A 20,858-nucleotide genomic window follows, 5' to 3' on the forward strand; every position below is an offset into this window, starting at 1 on the left:
AGGTTGGAGGTTCGAATCCACCAGAGGAACCTTAGAAGACAGGCCTGGAGAGCTGCTTCTGAAGCGTCACAGCCTTGAAAACTCTATGGAGCAATTCTACTCTACACACTTGGGGTCGCCAAAGTTGGAATTGACTCGATGACAACTATCAACAAAAACATGGGACAGCAATAATTGTCCTGAAAACCAAGATGTGTTGTCACTCAGCTGTAACTGTTGATGCTGTGGTGTGGATGTTATGTGAACCTTGAACTTATAAATCATCATGTAAATGTCATTTTTAATGTGTTGAGAGGCTAATTAGCCTGGTAAGCAAAAAGTCAGGCCTTTGTTAACGTGAACATGCTGTTGCTGTTAGGTGCCATCTAGTCGATTCTGACTCATAGCAACACTATATACAGCAAAGCTGCCCAGTCCTGTGCAATCCTCACAATTGTTGTTATGCTTAGGCCTACTGTAGCAGCTGCTGTGTCAATATATCTCATTGAGGGTCTTCCTCTTTTTTGCTGACCCTCTACTTTACCAAGCATGATGCCCTTCTCCAGGGACTGATCCCTCTTGACAACATGTTCAAAGTATGTGAGAAGTAATCTTGCCATCCTTGCTTCTAAGGAGCATTCCAAGACAGATTTTTTCATTCTTTTGGCGGTCCATGGCATATTCAATATTCTTCTCCAACACCACAATTTAAAGGCGTCAGTTCTTCTTTGGTCTTCCTTATTCATCATCCAGCTTTCACGTGCGTAGGAGAAGATTGAAAACACCATGGCTTGGGTCAGGTGCATCTTAATCTTCAAGGTGACATCTTTGCTTTTCAACACTTTAGAGAGGTCTTTTGTGGCAGATTTGCCCAATGCAATGTGTCTTTTGATTTCTTGACTGCTGCTTGCATGGCTGTTGATTGTGGATCCAAGTAAAATGAAGTTCTTTACAACCTCAATCTTTTCCCCAAATATCATGATGTTGTATATTGGTCCAGTTGTGAGGATTTTTGTTTTCTTTATGTTGAGGTGTAATCCATACTGAAGGCTGTGGTCTTTGATCTTCATCAGTAAGTGCTTCAAGTCCTCTTCACTTTCAGCAGGCAAGATTGTGTCATCTGCATAACGAAGGTTCTTCACGAGTCTTCCTCCAATCATGATGCCACCTTCTTCATATAGTCCGGCTTCTCAGACTATTTGCTCAACATACAGATTGAACAGGTATGGTGAAAGAATACAACCCTGACACACAGTATACATTCTTCTCTAATGCACACGCATCATTCTCCAGAATAGACCATATTTTAGGCCACACAGCAAGCCTCAATAAATTCAAAACATCAAAGTGATACAAAGTGTCTTCTCTGATCATAACAATTCAAAACTAGAAATCAATAACAGAAAGAACAAAGAAAAATAATTAAATACATGGAAACTAAAGAACACATTACTTAAAAATTATTGGATAATAGAAGAAATTAAAAACAAAATTTTAAAACTCTTAGAATCAGATGAGAATGGAAATGAAATATACCAAAAAACCTTTCAGATACACCAAAAGCAGTGCTCAGAGAACAATTTATAGCAATAAATGCACACATCAAAAAAGAAGACAGGGCCAAAGTTAATAGCTTAACCCTACAAGTAGAACAAATAGAAAAGGTGCTGCAAAAGAAGTCTATAATCACCAGAAAAAAAGGAAATAATAAAGACCGAGCAGAAATAAATGAAACAGGAAATAGAAAGAATCAACAAGAGTAGATGTTGGTTCTTTAAAAGGATCAATCTAATTGACAAAACAGTGGACAAATTGAGAAAGGAAAAGAATGAGAAGATGCAAATAACCAAAATAAGAAATGGGATAGGTGACATTACATCAGAACCAACTAAGATAAATAGAATCATAACAGAATATTATGAAAAACTGTAGTCCAACAAATTTGAAAACACAGAGGAAATAGACTAATTTCTAGAAATACGCTACCTGCCTTAACTAACACAAATAGAGCTGGAAAATTTGAACAGACCCATAATAAAAGAATAAATTGAAAATGCCGTTAGAAAAAAAAAAGCCCTAGACCAGAAAACTTCACTGGAGAATTCTACTGAACATTCTGAGAAGAATCGATACCAATTTTACTCAAACTGTTTCAGAACATAGAAAAAGAACCCTCTCTAATTCATTCTATAAAGCCAGCATAACCCTGATTACAAAGCCAGGCAAAGACACCAATAAAAAACAAAATTACAGACCAATATCCCTCATTAATAGAGACGCAAAAATTCTTAACAAAATTCTAGCCAACAGCATATCAAAAAAATAATCCATCATGATCAAGTGGGATTCATACCAGGGATGAAAGTTAGTTTATCATTAAGAAAATTAATCAATGTAATTCACAACATAAATAATAAAAAGGAAAAGAATAACATGATTATCTCTATTAACACAGAAAAGTCACTTGATAAAATACAACAACCTCCCCTGACAAAAACTCTCAGAAAAATAGGAACAGAAGGGAAATTCCTCAACATGACTAAGGGCATATATGCAAAACCAACTGCCAACATTATTCTCACAGGAGAAAGATAGAGAGCTTCCTTTGAGAACAGGAACAAAATAATAATCCCTTTATCACCACTCTTATTCAATATTGTACTAGAAATCCTAGCTATAGCAATAAGGCAAGAAAGGGAAATAAAGGGTATTCAAATTGGAGAGGAAGTCAAACTATCCTTATTTGCAGATGACATGATCTTATGCATAGAAAATCACAGACTACACATAAACTTACTGGAATTAATAGAAAGGATTCAGCAAAGTGACAGGGTACAATTTCAACACATGAAAATCAACTGGGTTCCTCTACACTAACAAGGAGTACACTGAAAAGGAAACCAAGAAATCAATACCAGTAACAATTGCCCCCAAAAGGATAAAATAAATAGGAATAAACCTAACCAGGGACTTAAGACATTTATACAAGGAAAACCATAAAACACTACTGCAAGAAACTAACAGGGATCTACATAAATAGAAAAACATCATGCTCATAGATTGGGAGACTGAACATTGTGAAAATGTCAATACTACCAGAGTGATCTATAGATATAATTCACTCTTGATCTAAATCCCAACAACATTCTTTAATGAAATGGAAAAACTAATCACCAAATTTATATTGAAAGGAAGGAGACCCTGAATTGCCAAAGCAATATTGAAGAAGGAGAACAAAGTACGAGGCCTCACATTTTCCATTCTTAAAACTTACTATTCAGCTACAGTAATCAAAACTGGTTCAATGACAGACACATAGACCAAAGGAATAGAATTGAGTCTCCAGAAATAAACCCATCCAACTATGGAAAGCTGATTTTTGACAGAGAGTCAAAGTTCATTCAATAAGGAAGAAACTGTCTCTTTAACAAATGGCCCTGGCAAAATTGGATATACATATGAAGAAAAATGAATCAGGATCCATACTCCACACCATGCACAGAAACTGACTCAAAATGGATCAAAGTCTGAAATGTTAAAGCTAAAACTATAAACTTCCTGAAAGATAACAAACATAAGGTCAAAACCAGGGGTCCTAATTTTTGGCTTAAATACTCTATCAAACAAAGATAAAATTGCTCAAATGACAGAAGATAAATGAAATAACTGGAAGCCCCTAAAAATTAAATACTTATGCTCATCAAAAGACTTTACCGAGAGAGTAAATAGAACCTACAGATTGGGAAAAAAACTTTGGCAATGACATGTCTAATAAGGGTCTAATCTCTAAAATACATAGAAAACTTCAACAACTCAACAACAAAAATACAAACAACCCAATAATAAAAAATAAAATCAAAGAAATGAACACACACTTCACCAAAAGGGGCATTCAGGCGGCCAACAAATATATGAAAAGATGCATGTGAATATTATCCACTAGAGAAATGCAAATCAAAACTACAATGAGATACCATCTCACTCCTGCAAAAAAGGCAATGCTTAAAAAACAAACCCAGGAAACAACAAATGCTGGTAAGGCTCTGGGGAAATTGGAATCCTTATACATTGCTGATGGGATTGTAAAATGGTACAACTACTATGGAAATTGGTATGGCACTTCCTCAAAAAAACTAGAGATAGAAGTACCTTATGATAATGATCCACGCAGTCAAATGCCTTAACATAGTCAAAAAATACAGGTAAACATCTTTCTAGTATTCTCTGCTTTCAGCCAGGATCCAACTGACATCAGCAATGATATCCCGGGTTCCATGTCCTCTTTTAAATCCAGCTTGAAGTTTTGGCAGTTCCCTGTTGATACACTGCTGCAGCAGCTTTTGAATGATCTTCAACAAAGACATACTTGCACGTGATATTAATGATATTGTTTGATAATTTCTGCATTCAGTGGGATCGCCACTCTGGGGAATAGGCATAAGTATGGACTTCTTCCAGTTGGTTAGCCCGTTAGCTGTCTTCCAAATTTCTTGACATGGACAAGTGAGCACTTCCAGTGCTTTCTCCATTTGTTGAATCAACTCAATTGGTATTCCGTCAATTTCCGGAGCCTTGTTTTTTACCAATGCCTTCAGAGCAGCTTGGACTTCTTCCTTCAGTACCATTGGTTCTGAAGGAAGATATTTACCTGTGTTTTATTGACTATGAAAAGGTATTTGACTCTGTGGATCATAACAAATTATGGATAACAGTGCAAAGAATGGGAATTCCAGAACTCTTAATTGTGCTCATGAGGAATCTGTACATGGATCCAAAGGCAGTCATTCAAATAGAACAAGGAGATACTGCATGGTTTAAAGTCAGGAAAGGTGTCCATCAGGGTGGTATCCTTTCACTATACTTATTAAATCTGTATGCTGAGCACATAATTCGAGACGCTGGACTATATGAAGAAGAATGGGACATCAGGATTGGCGAAAGACTAGTTAACAACCTGCGTTATGCAGATGACACAACCTTGCTTCCTGAAAGTGGAGAGGACTTGAAGTGCTTGCTGATGAAGATCAAAGACCACAGCCTTCAGTATGGATTACATCTCAACATAAAGAAAAAAATTCTCACAGCTGGACCAATAGGCAACAACATGATAAACAGAGAAAAGATTGAAGTTGTCAAGGATTTTGTTTTACTTGGATCCACAATCAACACCCGTGGAAGTAAGTCAAGATATCAAGACACATTGCTTCGGGCAAATCTGCTGCAAAAGACCTCTTTAAAGTGTTGAAAAGCAAAGACATCACCTTGAGGACTAAGGTGTGCCTGACCCAAGCCATGGTGTTTTCGGTTGCCTCATATGCATGTCAAAGCTGGACAGTGAACAAGGAAGGCCAAGGAAGACTTGATGCCTTTGAACTGTGGTGTTGGTGAAGAACATTGAATATACCACGGACTGCCAAAAGAACGAACAGGTCTGTCTCGGAAGAAGAACAACCAGAAAGCTCCTTAGAAGCAAGAGTGGAAAGACTACGCCTCACATACTTTGGACATGTTATCAGGGGGAATCAGTCCCTAGAGAAGGATATCATGCTTGGTAGATAGAGCGTCAGTGAAAAACTGGAAAACCCTCAGCCCGATGGATTGACACTGCAACAATGGGCTCAAGCATAGCAACGATTGTAAGGATGGCGCAGTACTGGGCAGTATTTCATTCTGTTGTGCATAGGGTGGCTATGAGTCAGAACCAACTCGAAGGCACCTAACAACAACAACAACAACATGTTTATAGGAGGTATATTTGAGTAAATTCACATGCATGTATATGTGTCTGTAGGCATATGAATATACATGTTTTTGCATGCTGTACATATATATTCACACGTATAAAAAAACACACAGAAAGCACAGTCACAGACGCTTCCTAGACATATTCAAACAACTTGCAGGGTTGGCTTACTGCGTTAAAAGGCTTGGGACCATAGCCTCAGGAGACAACTTAGTCAATTGGTCTACCATAGTTCACAAAGATAATGTTCTACATTCGAGTTTGGTGAGTAGCTTCTGGGGTCCTAAAAGCTTATAAACAGCCATCTAAGATACAAATATTGGTTTCTACTCACATGAAAGAAAATAAAGGCTCAAAGAAGAAACTAGCCCACACAAACCACAGCCTCTTTAAACCTGAGAACAGAAGAACTAGGTGGTGTCCAGCTACCACTACCAGCCATCCTGACCAGGGACACAATAGAAGGTCCCTGATAGAATGAGAGAAAAATAGAGAACAAAACTCAAATTCCTAAAAAAGACCAGACCTACTGGACCAGTAGGGACTAGAAGAACCCCAAAACTATAGTCCTAAGAAAACCTTTGAACTTAGAATTGGAACTATTTCTGCAAGTCACCTTTCAGCCAAATAATAAATTGGCTTATAAAATAAACAATATCACTCGCGAGTAATGTGCTCCCTTAAACAATTAACTATGTGAGACTAAATGGTCAACAGTTATCCCAAAGCAAAGATTAGATGGCAGGGATGGGAAGGGAAGCTAGATCAATGGGAACAGAACAAACATAATGGAAACAAGGAGAATGCTGATGCATTGTGAAAATTGTAACCAGAGGCATGGAACAATGTATATAAAAATTGTTAAACCCAAAAAAATTGTTAAAGGGGAACCTAATATGGTATGTAAACTTTTGCCTAAAGCACAATAAAATATTATTTTTTATGTAAGTAAATAAATAAATATCATCCTATGATACCTTGTCTGAGATCTGAGTAGTAAGTAGAAAGGGCAAGTGAGAGATGTTAGAAAATAACTTCAGGAATAAGTATTTCTCTTGAACTTAAATTCAGTCCTCAGGAAAGTGGAAACTAAAAAAACAGCTGGAGGAAAGTATATGCCTTTATCTACAGAAGTGACTCCAGAGGCATTTGTTTCCAAAAATCTCAAATAAAAATAAATTTAGAAAATAAAAATAAAAAACAGGTTTTGGAAGAGTCATGAGCTGTTTATCTGACACATGTTAACTTTCTCTCCTACAGGGCCAAACCATAAGACCATCAAACAGTAAATGATTTCCAAGTGTGAGGGGACTCTGGGGATTTCTGAGCTCTCTGTACTGTCATGCAGTTTTTATTTATTTTTAGATCACCTTTATTGAGGTCACATATATATTTTAAAAACTCACCAATTTTAAGTGTACAACTCAATGAGTTTTCACTAGTCTATACGCCTATATATACACTATCCAGTCAAGGTATAGAGCATTTCCATCACCCCCAAAAGTTTCCTCATGCCACTGTGCACTCAGTCCACCCTCATATACCCAGATACAGGCATCTCTTGATAGATTTGCTTTCCTCTTCTTTAATTTAATATGAATAGAATCATGCCACTATGCACTGTTTTGTCTCTAGCTTCTTTCCTTGATGTAATGTTTTTGAGATCTATACATATTGTGTGTGTATCAGTAGTTTGCTCCTTTGAATTGCTTTAAGAATAGTTCATTGAATGGATTTACCACAATTTGTGTATTTATTCACCAGAAGATAGAAACGTCAGTTATTGCACTTCTGGTTAATATGAAAAGTCGCTATTAACACTCATGGACAAGTCTTTTTGTGGACATATGTTTTCATTTCTTTTGGGTAAATATCTAGGAGTAGAATTCCTGGTCTTTTGGCAAGTGGGTGTTGACCATTATAAAAGTGGCCACACTGTTTTCCAAAGTAGTTGTACCATTTTACACTTCCTCTAGCAGTGTATACAAATTCCAGGTGCTCCATATCCTCATAACACTTGATATAGTCTTTTTAATTTTAGACAACCTAGTTTTTAGTAGGTGTAGTGTTATTTCGATGTGGTTTAAATTTGCATTTAATTCAAAACTATTGATTTTGAACATCTTTTCATGTGCTTCAATAAAATGTGAGAAATCATATCTACTCAAAGGGTGATTATGAACATTAAATAAAATAGCATATATCAAAGTGCCAGTCTTATTGCTGCAACAATAATTGTACTCAATAAATTGTAGTGCAAATGTTGCTGCAATAAATTTAAAATTTGATTCCGAGTGAAAATCATATTTAATTATTTTAATAACTAAAATAGGAAATTTCAAAACATCAAAAATCCATTTTGCTAACTTTACATTTTAGAGTTGAAATAACCTTCACCTTACTACTAAATGATAATATTCAGAAATATAAAATGTGATGATCAAATTCTGTATTTAAAATTTCTAAAAATAAATATTTGAAATGGAAATTAACAACTCTGGTATCTAACAATAGATAGAATTTGTCATTTTTGTTACATCCTGTTTCTGTTCTAGTCTTTAAAATAGTTTTCTACTTTGATTTGCTTTTCTGTTTATTTTACTTTAACAATATTAGTATTATTTTATTTTTATTTCTCGTGAACCTTCTTGCAGAACAAAATTTGTACCCAAAATACCTTCCTCATCATAACACAATTGTCTCTCTCTCTCATCATTCAGAAAGCTTCTTCCCAATGACTTCCCTACTTCTATAATCTCTTTTTAACACTTCCCTTGCTTATACATAAATTATGACCCTAAATTTATAAGATTTTAAATAAAGAAAAAGAAGCAGGTGATTAATAATTTGAAAAAAAGTTTTCATCATATGACAAAATAAAACCCCACAGGGCACCTCCAATACCCTGCTCCTAGGATACATTTAGAATGTGATTGACAGTGATTCCATTTCACGTTTCTTTTCAGGAGTTCCAAGAATTTAGATAAAATGGATTATTCCAAAAGGGAAAATAGTTTACATCTGTCTTCTAAAACATGTCTCATATATTCAGTTAGTTTATTTATATAGAAATATGTATTACAGTATATCACACTTTGGCAGGTTTGAACAAAAACGATTTCCACAGTGACAGGGTGGAGGTGGAGGAATGTTATGTGGATGAGAGTGTAGGAGTAACAGATACAGGGTGGAAGGACAGAATGTGGTATATGGGTTATAAATGAGAATTCACTGCCTTGGTTTTCTGACTTCTCATGAGAGTTGATGGACTTCAATCATTTCAGTAACACATCCATCCAAGAACTTAAAGTTCTAAGTAACCAGAAAAAAGTACTTTTAGCTTTTTGACTTAGAATAAAGAAATAAAAAAAAAATCTGAAACATGTGTGATTGATGAGGAAATTTCTAATCTACTAGTACTCCTATGAACTGACAAGAAAAAGACAATTCAATAAGAGGGGGGACAGGGATCAAAACATGAAATTTACCTGAGGGAAAATTAAAATTTCTTGTCAATAAACACATCAGTTTCCATAACATGTACTCTGGATGAATGTAGAGGAAATACTCTTACAGAGATGGCAGTAATGTGAATTTGTTTTGGAAAGCCAGTTGTCACTATTTAATAAAATTTCTAAGCATGTATACCTTTCAACTCAGCAACACTACAATGAGGAATTTATCCCATAGAAACAAAAGTGCCAGTTTATAAGGATTCAGACAAAAGGTTAACTCAGCACTGCAAAAAAAAAAAAAATACTGTAACTAGTACAAATGTCTAAGTTATAACACATGCATATTTTGGAAAATAAGGCTTTGGTGATAGAAATGACCCCAGAAACTGTATGACTGAATTTTGCAAGACGAACGGCTCCTTCATTGCAAATACCTTTTTTCAATAACATAAATGATGACTATACACATGGACCTTGCCAGATGGAATACACAGGAATCAAATCAACTGCATCTGTGGGAACAGATGATGGAAAAGCTCAATATCATCAGTCAGAAGAAGGCCAAGGGACGATGTGAAACACACCAGTGATTGTTTATAAGCAAGTACAAGTTGAAGTTCAAGAAAATTAGAACAAGTCCACCAGAGCCAAAGGTCAACCTTGAATATATCCCACTTGAATTTAGAGACCATCTCAAGTATAGATAAGACTCACTGAACACTAATGACCAAAGAACAGATGAGTTGCGGAGTAACATCAAGGACATAATACTTAAAGAAAAAAAAAAACAAAATGGATGGCGGTAGAGATGCTGAAAATTGCTCTTGAACTTAGAGTAGGAAAGGAAAGGAAGAATGAAGAAGTAAAAAAGCTGAACAGAAAATTTCAAAGGATTGCTCAAGAAGACAAAGTAGAGTATTATAATGAAATATGTAAAGACCTGAAGACAAAAAATTTAAGCCTTGAGTTGCAATATTGAAGGATTCTACAGGGAAAATATTATAACGATGCAGGAACCATCAAAAGAAGATGGAAGGAATATACAGAGTCACTGCACCAAAAAGAATTTGTCGATGTTCAACCATTCCAGGAGGTAACATACGACCAGAAACCAATGATGCTGAAAGAAGTTCAAGCCAGAAGCAAAGCATTGGCAAAAAACAAATCTCCAGAAATTGACAGAATACCAATTGAGATGTTTCTACAAAGTGATGCAGGGTTGGAGGTGCTCACATCTGTTTCAAGAAATTTGGAAGACAGCTATGTGGCCAACTGACTGGAAGAGATCCATATTGTGACCATTCCAAAGAAAAATGATCCAACAGAATGTGGAAGTTATTGAACAGTATCGTTACTATCACACAGAAGTAAAATGTTTCTGAAGATTATTCAAAAGTGTTGAAGCAGTACATCGGCAAGGAACTGCTAGAAACTCAAGCCAGATTCAGAAGGGGACCTGGAACTAAGGAAATCGTTGCTGATGTCAGATGGATCATGGCTGAAAGCAGAGAATACCAGAAAGATGTTTACCTGTGTTTTATGACTACACAAAGACACTCAACTGTGTGGATCGTAACAAATTATGAATAACATTTTGAAAAATGGAATTCCAGAACACTTAATGGTGCTCATGAGGAACATGTACTTAGACCAAGAAGCGGTCATTAGAACAGAACAAGGGAATACTGTATGGTTTAAAGTCAGGAAAGGTGTCCATCAGGGTGGTATCCTTTCACCATACATATTCAATCTGTATGCTCAGCAAATAATTCAAGAAGCTGGACTATATGAAGAAGAACCTGGCATCAAGATTGGTGGAAGACTCATTAACAACCTACCATATGCACATGACACAACCTTGCTTGCTGGAAGTGAAGAGGACTTGAAGCACTTACTGATGAAGACCAAACACCACAGCCTTCATTACAGATTACACCTCAACATAAAGAAAACAAAAATCCTCACAACTGGGCCAGTAAGCAACATCATGATAAACAGAGAAAAGACTGAAGTTGTCAAGATTTTCATTTTACTTGGATCCACAACCAATGACCATGAAAGCAGCAGTCAAGAAATCACAGGACAGATTTCATTGGGCAAATGTGCTGCAAAACATCTCTTTAAAGTGTTAAAAAGCAAAATGGCAGTTTTAGAACTCATGTGCGCCTGACTGAAGCCATGGTGTTTTCAATCACCTTATATGCATGTGAAACCTGGGCAATGAATAAGAAAGACTGGAGAAGAATTGATGCCTTTGGATTATGGTGTTGGCAAAGAATATTGAATATACCATGGACTGCCAAAAGAACCAACAAATCTGTCTTGGAAGAAGTACAGCCAGAATGCTCATTAGAAGACCAGGTCGTGAGACTCTGTCTCACATATTTTAGACATGTTATCAGAAGGAACCAGTCCCTGGAGAAGGAAATCATTTTTGGTAAAGTAGGTCAGTGAAAAAGAGGAAGACCTCAGTGAGAAGGATTGACACAGTGACTGCAACAATGGGCTCAAGCATAACAACATAACAGTGATTCCTTCTGTTGTACATAGTAGGGTCACTATGAGTCAGAACTGACTCGGTGGCACCTAACAACAACAACAACAGGCTTTATATCTAATCTCCCCAAATCCAATGTCATAAATCAAGTATTTACTTAACAGTTTACTTTGATAATGAAGCCCAAGTTGAAGAGAGAGCTTAAGTTAACTTCCTTTGCCCCAAGTTAGAAAATATTTTTGTAACTTTTCTCTGACACAAGCATAAAGAGCATTTTTTTTTTTTTTTTTTTTATAGAATACACAGAATATTTGTTCATATATCTCTATGTAAAATGTGTTGGGAAATAATCTCAGAGAAGATATAGGCAAAGGCAGGGGCGTATTCACCAGTAAGCATTGTATGCTTGACTTACATTGAGCGAGGTATGCACGCCCTTGAGTGTATTTACTTGCTAATATGTGGTGAGCAATTCACAGGGGGTTAAAAAATAAATAAATATATATATTTTTTTTCCAACATATCTGTGATGTGATGGAGGACAGGTGAAATTGTGCACTGCAGTTTGGTGGGAAAACACAACTGGGCCAAGGTGTACCTTGCTTTTTAGGTAATCCAGCCCTTGGCAAAACCTTAGAGATGTTCAAGACAGTTTTCTCTGTGAGTGCCAAACTCAAATAATATGAATGTTTAGCAAATGTTTTAGTGAAAAACTGTGGATCAGTATGATGAAAAGTCATGAAAATGGTCATTTCTGAGATGATAGGGAAACACAAAAAATATTATATAATTATTTAAAAATTATATAAAATGGGTTGAATTCCATGATTTCGATAACATAAAATTATGTACCAGGGAAAGATACAATCTAAAAATTGAAAATAGTTGTTTAAGAATAATGATTCTATGGTGATTTTCCACAGGATGGTTTAATTTCATTAATGGTCACATTTTAATAATAGCCAGCACTTACTGAGTGTTATTAAGTGTTTTGCTTATATCAGGAGACCTGGTGGCACAGTGGTTGAGCTCTTAGCTGCTAAAGGAAAAGTCAGCAGTTTGAACCCACTAGTTGGGCCTTATAGATAAAGAAACTGATAAGAGAGATTAAATAAATTGCCTGAGATAATGAGATTCTGAGAGGTTTCCCCAGAGTTCAAATTCCTAACCAAGGAATAATAATGATAGTAATAACAGCTAATAATTATGTAGCATTTTGTATATTGCAAGCGCCGTTCTAAGTGCTTTATATTTACTATATCATTTACTTCCCAAATCAACCCTATAAGGTAGGTGCTATTATTATCCCTTTTTACAGATGGCGAGACCAAGGCCCAGAACCAGGTCCTTCAGTCAGTGTGTGGCAGAATCAGGATTAGAACTCAGACAGACCAGCTCCAAAGTCTGAACTCTTGTTTGTTCACTGTTCTAGTTCTAGGGCTTAGTGGGAATAGCAAAGAAGAAATGAAGAAAGAGAGAGAGATTTAAGGAAAAATTAAAGTACTTGTGATAAATTCAAAGCAATTGCAAATGTTTCAGCTTGAATGAGTCGAAGAAAAATGGTTTCATTGACTAACATGAGAGGTTGATTTGAACATGTTTAATTTTAGATAACCTTGAAGTGTTCTGAGTGGATGTCTGTTGGGTGCTGAGGCACATGGGAATGTTACAGGCAATATGAAATGACTCATTACAAGGATTTGAGATTTCTAAAAAGAGGTGAAATTTTTTAACTGTATATTAAAGAGTTTCTTGAGAGACATTTTAGAACGAAGAGCAGTCTTTAAGAAAACTGGCAGTAGAAAGAGATGAAGAACAATCAAAAATTATGTGGAAAATAGCATAGAGTCATGAAAGAGAAGGGAACTCTGAAGCAGAAAGTCAAGAAAAAAGCAGATGAAGGAAAACACAGAGTTTGGTCACTGGAATTCCTTAATGACCTTTGAGGGATTGATGCACCTTCAGCCAGATGGCTGGGGTAACTGGAAAGGGGAAAAAAAGGAAGCAAATCACTCTCTAAGAAATTTGTCAGTGAGAGGAAGAAAAATAGGAGACAGGAGAGTAGCTGGAAGGAAGAACTCAGTTAAGGGGAAGTTTCTTCCATAACGGTTAGTTATCTGTGCAAGAAAAGAGGCAGAGAGGAAAGATTAGAGAAGTGGAGCCAAAAAGGGAGCTGGAGAATGGAGTGCCTGTGGAAACAGGGTTCCTCAGTGCTGGGAAAAGGCAGGTGGAAGGGTTTAGCTTTGTAAAAGTGAGATGTCCTATCCTATGCCAATTGGAGTCCCTGGGTAGAGCAAACAGTTAAGCACTCATCTACCAGCTGAATGGTTGGTGGTTCAAACCCACCCAGAGGTACCTGGGAAGACAGGCCTGGTGATTGGTTTCTAAAAGGTCACAGTCTTGAAAAGCCTGTGGAACAGTTCTACTCTGCACACATGACTTGATGGCAACTATCAACTGGCATATGGAAGGAGGCAAGGATGGCATAAAAGTAAAAAAAAAAAAAAACACCGAATCTGTTACTGTTGAGTTGATTCTGACTCATAGCAAACTCATGTGTTACAGAGTAGAAGAGCTCCACAGGGTTTTCAAGGCTGTAATCTTTATTGAAGCAGATCTTCAGGCATGTGAGAGCCCTAGGCACTGATAATCTGTGTTGTCCCCTATCCTGTTTAGGAACACATTTGAATGATACATGTGAGTTATATACATATATATATGTATGTATGTATGTATAAAAGCAAAACCAAACCCACTGCCGTCGAGTCAATTCTGACTCATAGCAAACTATAGGACAGAGTAGAACTGCCCCATAGAGTTTCCTGGTGGATTTGAACTGCCGACCTTTTGGTTAGCAGCTGTAGCTCTTAACCACTATGCCACCAGGGTTTCATATATATGTATATAAAAAAAATACGTATATATACACATGTGTGTATATGTATACATATATGTGTGTGTGTGTGTGTGTATGTATATATATATATATTGCTGGCCTTCCTGGCTGGAGTTGCTGGATCAGCAGATGTGGATGTATAGGACCGTTCTCTCAAAATGTATCAGAGACCTGTTATCTATTAACATAATCTTTCTTTGTCCAGTAACCTCTTGTGTTGGATCCAGTTGCACATGATGAATGTAGCAAGAGTTAGACTCAACAGTCTACCCCCACCTTTTGTTTATTAGAAAGAAATAGTATACTCCCAAGAGACCCACCAAGATAAGGAGTTTCAATTACAAGGGAGGGGACCATAGAAGGCAGATATCGACGAAGATGTTGAAGTGGTAAGGTCCTCACAGCTTAAACAGCCTTGTGCGTGGGAGCTCTGGTGATGCTGCCTGAACTTTATTTCTGGCCATCATATTCTCATGCACTGAAGCTGGATCAATTTCATTTACTGCCCTGCCAGTTCCCTTCCACCACAGAACAAGATATAAACCCACTGCCATCGAGTCGATTCTGACTTATAGCGACCCTGAATCTATAATCTCTGAGCTTCTCTTACCTCATCCATAAAATGGGAATAATAATAGTATCTTCCTTTCAGGGTTCTCCTGAGGATTATGTGTGATAATATACGAAAAACTCCTAGTAGAGTTCTAGAAACATGGTTGGTGCTCAGTAAATTGTGGTCATTAGATTCTTGCAAATGCATGCCTCATAAATAAGCCACCAATTTATTAAGAATTCAAATTATTTCTGATAACTTGTCATGCCCCATCACTCTGTAAGAACATTAATCTAATGAGTCTTTCACATTGGCTGGGACAAGCAAGCTTCCTTGACACCACCCAGGCCATCTGAAAAGTGGTCAGTTTCCCTTTCTTTGTGCTGCTCTCCAGAAGTAAGAGTGGTGTCATTCTCTAGAAGTGGTGCCCATTCCATGATGATAAGGCCACAGTGAGAAAAAGGAAGGCCTTTCTCACTTCTCTCTAGGGTAAATACAGTGTAGCACTTTTTTTTTACTAGCGTGGTTCTCTTAAAAAAAAAAAAAAAGTTGCCATAATATGGCACTACCCAGATAGACTGACTTGGGTGCCTGTGTGTCTGTATCCCTTGCAGATTGTGAGCTTCCTTTTATGAACAATAATTGTAGCTAATATTTATTGAGGGTTGTCCTATCTGCCAGGCTCTATAATAAGTGATTTACATGAATTATCTCCTTTATTCATCAAACTGCCCTTTGAAGTAGTAATATTATTCACTTTACTTTGCAAATTAAGGAAACTAAGGCAAAACACAGTTAAATAATATGTTCAGGTTCACACAGCCAATAATGAATAGAGTCGACCTGAGTCTAAAGGCCATGACATAACCACTGCCCCATCCAGCCTGTTGGTATGAGCAGGACCTTCTCTTATTCATCATTGCCACCTCCACTGTATTCAGCACAGTGCCTGGCACAGGGAGGTACTCAGTCAATGGTGATTCGTACTAAGTGGAGCAGAAAGGCCAGGGACAGTGAACACCATTGCGTAACTGATTGGGTATCTGACTTCTCTGCTATGATGAGGAGAATGCTGGGTCAAACACCTTTTTCTGGCTCATAGCTCTCTACCTCATTCGTTCTGCTCTTTTTCTCCTCTTATGTAACTCCAACAAACAGATTGGAAAGCTGGAGCTTAGTGCAGACACTGGAAAACCAGGTATGGCCTGTGTGGGATCAAGGGCAGAAAAACATGAAATCCAGGAAAAGGGAGGGATTAAAATTTATGTGTAGGGAAATACATAACCTAATGAAATCAAGCTGTTGTATGAAATTGGCACATTGCAAACAATATCAGGTTTTGAATACTGGTTCAGTACTCTTTGCTTTCTGATTGGACTTGGTCTAGGAATAAATTGATGGGTGTGTCTTAAATATCCAGATCACATGTGTAGAATTGGGCGTTACTCAGGCAAACAGGGTATCTGCCCACTGTACCCACTTGTGCACTCTAGCAGGGAGAAGTCAGCACGGATTCACTGGTTTCCTGAGCAGCACAGAAGACAGAAACAAAATGAGTACCAGCAGCACAGCCGGAAAAGTAAGCAGTAAAAAAAATTTGGAGATACATTCTCATTTATATAATAAATAAAAGGATAGGGTGTTTAATGAATAATTTCATACCTAAATTAGAAACAATATATACTGATATACAATATTCTATATATGCTACATATACAAGGTATACTGAACTGCAATGGAAATAGGTGATTCCTATTTATCTGTAATAAGAAGGCATAGTATCTGTATCTACTGAAGTCTTTCTTTCCTAAATAATTAAATAAATGCTCAGTTGTTACCAAAACCAAACCAAACTCATTGCTGTCAAGTCAATTCCCACTGATGGCAAACCTATAGGACAGAGTAGAATTGCCCCATAGGGTTTCCAAGGAGCAGCTGGTGGATTCGAACCGCCAGCCTTTTGGTTAGCAGCCGATCTCTCAGCCACTGGGCCACCAGGGCTCCTAAGTAGTTACAGCGATAGTTTATTCAATACTAATCATAAATAGGAAACCCTGGTGGTGTAGTGGTTAAGTGCTACGGCTGCTAACCGAAGCGTCAGCAGTTCAAATGCACCAGGCGCTCCTTGGGAACTCAATGGGGCAGTTCTACTCTGTCCTGTAGGGTTGCTATGAGTCGGAATTGACTTGACAGCTCTGGGTTTGGTTGGAAACCCTGGTGGCGTACTGGTTAAGTGCTACAGCTGCTAACCAAAAGGCTGGTAGTTTGAATCCAGCCAGGTGCTCCTTGGAAACTCTGTGGGGCAGTTCTACTCTGTCCTATAGGGTTGCTATGAGTCAGAATCGACTGGACGGCAATGGGTGGTATGGAATCATAAATATTTTGAAAATATGTTACAAGTGTGTTTAATTAAGAAATTATATTAGGAAACCATAATTTAAAAGTGTTATTCTTTGTAATCATGTTCTTTTTATGAACACAAGGAAGTTCAGTCTAACAATAATTTTATGAAATGGATTTGATTCAGAGGATTTTGAAATATCCTTTGAACCTTACTATAAAATCTTCTTACCAAAGGCATATTAATCTCAGAGGGTTAGAATCATCAAGGTTAAGCAAACCAACATCAACCAACATGCAAGTTCTGACAATAATTCAGGAAATTTCCATAGCACTTCTACAGAACAGTGTCTTCTTCATACAAAAGTCAACACGAATTCTATAGAAAATTACTGCTTGTAAAATTTTAATCACTTCTTAGCACTAGGAAGTGAGATTTTTGGTTCCAAGTCTCCCATAGATTCGTGCTTATTTGCTCAATGTTTTCACAGCTGCAGAGAAATGCAAGTGGTCATTCAATATGATCAATTCATGTTATGAAATTGCAAAAGCCTGTGTGCAATTGGTTCCAGTACATTCTTTGTGTTAGGAGTGTGTAATATAATATCTTCATAGGAAAACTCAATTTAAATATTCTGAGATTTCTACACAGACACTCTGTGACTCCACAGGCTTCATCAATAAGATTCTTTGGTAATCACAAGTGGCCAAAGGTCTGTTTTCTTTTTCCAATGCTCTTTATTTTCCTTCATTACCGATTAGGATTTACGATGGAATGTTACATTCCAAATGAAAGATGAGAAAAAGGAAAAATTGAACGTGCCAAAACTCAGCTTAAAAGATTTAATAGAATTCATAGAGCAAAAGAGTAAACATCATATTAATGAAACTAATAAACGATGAAATAGACGATCAGTCTTTCTTCCTGAAATGCGCCGTCAATAACTTTCAGCTTTGCAAAAACACTTCACATGTGTTTAGCCTTTCTGCATTTTGGTTTCCTCAAATATTAAATGGATATTAGTAATAATACATTTGTCACAAAGTAGTTGTGAGAGTTTAATTAATTCTGTAACGCACTTAGAATAGTGCCTGGTATATAGAAAAAACTCAATAAATACCAGTCACTGTTGTTGTTCTTTGTTATTTACATTTTATTAAGGTATTTAGATACCAAAGGGTAATGAAAATATAATGCTGGATTTATCTTAATTCTGTACACAGCCAACTTTGTGACTCTGGGAAAATTACTCAGTTAATTAAAGCCCCAGTCTTTTCATGTCTAAAATAAGGTCAATAGCCCAATAACACTCCCCTGGTAGCACACTTGTAAGTTGTAAAGATCACCCAGCACAGGCCACAATATGCCTGACGCTTGATACCAGTTGCCATTGAGCCAGCTCCAATTCATCGTGACCTCACGCATATTCAAGTAGAACTGTGGTCTGTGGGATTTTTAGTGGCTGATTTTTTTAGAAATAGATTGCCAGGTCTTTCTTCCTAGGCACCTCTGGGTAGATGCAAACCACTAATCTTTCAATTAGCACTCCACTGTATTAACAATTTTCGCCACCAAGGGACTCCCTGCCACATGATAGTCACGATGGTTAAGGTTGTGTGTCAACTTGGCTAAGCCATGATTCTCAGTGGTTTGGCAGCTATGTAATGATGTAGCTTGGCACTCATGCAATGACATAGTTTGGCAGTATGTAATGATGTACTTATCCTCCTTTTTGTCATATAATGTAATCACCTCCATGATATGATCTGATATATATGATCCGATCAGCCAACCAGTTGTAAGGGGGTATAGACTGCATCCAATATATGTGGATATCCTGGGAAAATTTACTGGCTTTTGCTCACTTTGAATTCCGCTTCTGGTTCTTGGGACCTGACCCACCAACCTGCTGTATTGCCTGCTTATTTTGGGATTCATTGGCTTCCACAGTCTGTGAGCCACCAGTCTGCCCTCTTTCCTGCCGATCTTGGGTCCATAAGGCCCTGTAGCTAAGTGAGTGAGGAGAAGCGTCCAGCCTGATGCCTGACCCATGGAATTTGCAGCAAAGAAGACAGATTTTAAAGTACATTCTCAAGCACTGAAAATATGCACGTAACTTTTAATAACATCTGTGGATAAGCTGTCCCACCTAGAAATCCAAACACCCTGTTCTCCTGTTTTTTGTAATTATGTATTTTTTATGTGTATATATATATATATATATATATATATATATTCTTGGAGCCCTAGTGGCACAATGGCCAAGAGCTTGGCTGCTAACCAAAAGGCCAGCAGTTCCAATCCACTAGCTGCTCCTCGGAAACCCTGTAGGGCACTTCCACTCTGTCCTATAGGGTCTCTGTGAGTAAGAATCAACTCGATGGCAATGGGTTTCATTTTAGTCTTTATATATATTCATATGTGTGTGTTTTTACTTTTCACTCTCGAGCCTTAAACCCTGTACTTTTTGGCTCAAATCTAAACTGGAAGGAGTTCCTACACATAAATTGGACAATACAAAAGAAGGCTGCAAATGTGTAAGGCAAACAAGAAGCACATAAAAGTGTGGGAAGAGAAACTCAAATAAAGAAGAGAAGAAGCAAACAGAGAAAAAAAAGAATCTGTCCTAGACGGGGGGGGCAGGTGGGTACCTCTTATCTTAAAGTCAGATTGTTCTGGCTTGAACAAAGAGTTGAGCAAGAGGGCAATAGATTTTATGTGAACAAACATGCCTTTTTCTATCAACGAAATAATGGTAACTTAAAACTTCATGTACAAGCCAGCATTTGTGGGTAAACAACCAATTTCAGGGCAGCATTAGGAAATATCAGGAATAAACATCCTTAGAGAAAAAAAAGTAGTGAAAGAATGGCCTAAAAGAATATATTCAAATTTATCTCATTATATTATCATGGTTCATTCTGTTTTACATATTTTTTTTTTTTTCTCTTTGCAGATCAGATGTTTTCATTTCTGTGGAGCAGTTGTTTGTACAGACATGGGGCTGGATATTACACATACTAAGATGAAAAGACACAACCCCTGACTTCAAGAATGGGGGGAAAGCCTTATCATCTTTCTGTTCTATTTTCCAGGTAATAAAATGCAAGGCAGCTGTGCTCTGGGAGCTAAAAAAACCCTTTTCCATTGAGGAGGTGGAGGTTGCACCCCCCAAGGCCAGTGAAGTTCGTATTAAGGTGAAATTTTTTTTTACACTTCCATTAAATTTTAAGTTTAAAAATTTCAGAGAATAATAAACAATGGAAATAACTAAAAATCCATTAAGAGGAGCTTTGTATATAAATACAGCTATATATTGCTTAATGTCCACTCTGTGTTCTGTGAAACAGAACATTTAGCCCTCTGGACATTGTCGGAACACCATATTATATAT

General features: G+C 37.1%; 1 protein-coding gene across 1 annotated transcript in view; it reads left to right on the plus strand.

Annotated features, from left to right (window-relative positions):
- Positions 1-16,631: 16,631 nt before the first annotated feature.
- LOC126076942 (alcohol dehydrogenase E chain-like) overlaps positions 16,632-20,858 on the plus strand; it is a 37,656-nt gene continuing 33,429 nt past the window's right edge. Inside the window, exons 1-2 of the mRNA XM_049885660.1 lie at positions 16,632-16,702; positions 20,560-20,661. Coding sequence (XP_049741617.1) covers positions 16,676-16,702; positions 20,560-20,661 — 129 coding nt within the window. The 5' untranslated portion in view covers positions 16,632-16,675. The remainder of the gene's footprint in view (positions 16,703-20,559; positions 20,662-20,858) is intronic.

This window comes from Elephas maximus, chromosome 5 (assembly GCF_024166365.1).
Source record: "Elephas maximus indicus isolate mEleMax1 chromosome 5, mEleMax1 primary haplotype, whole genome shotgun sequence".
NCBI lineage: Eukaryota > Metazoa > Chordata > Mammalia > Proboscidea > Elephantidae > Elephas > Elephas maximus.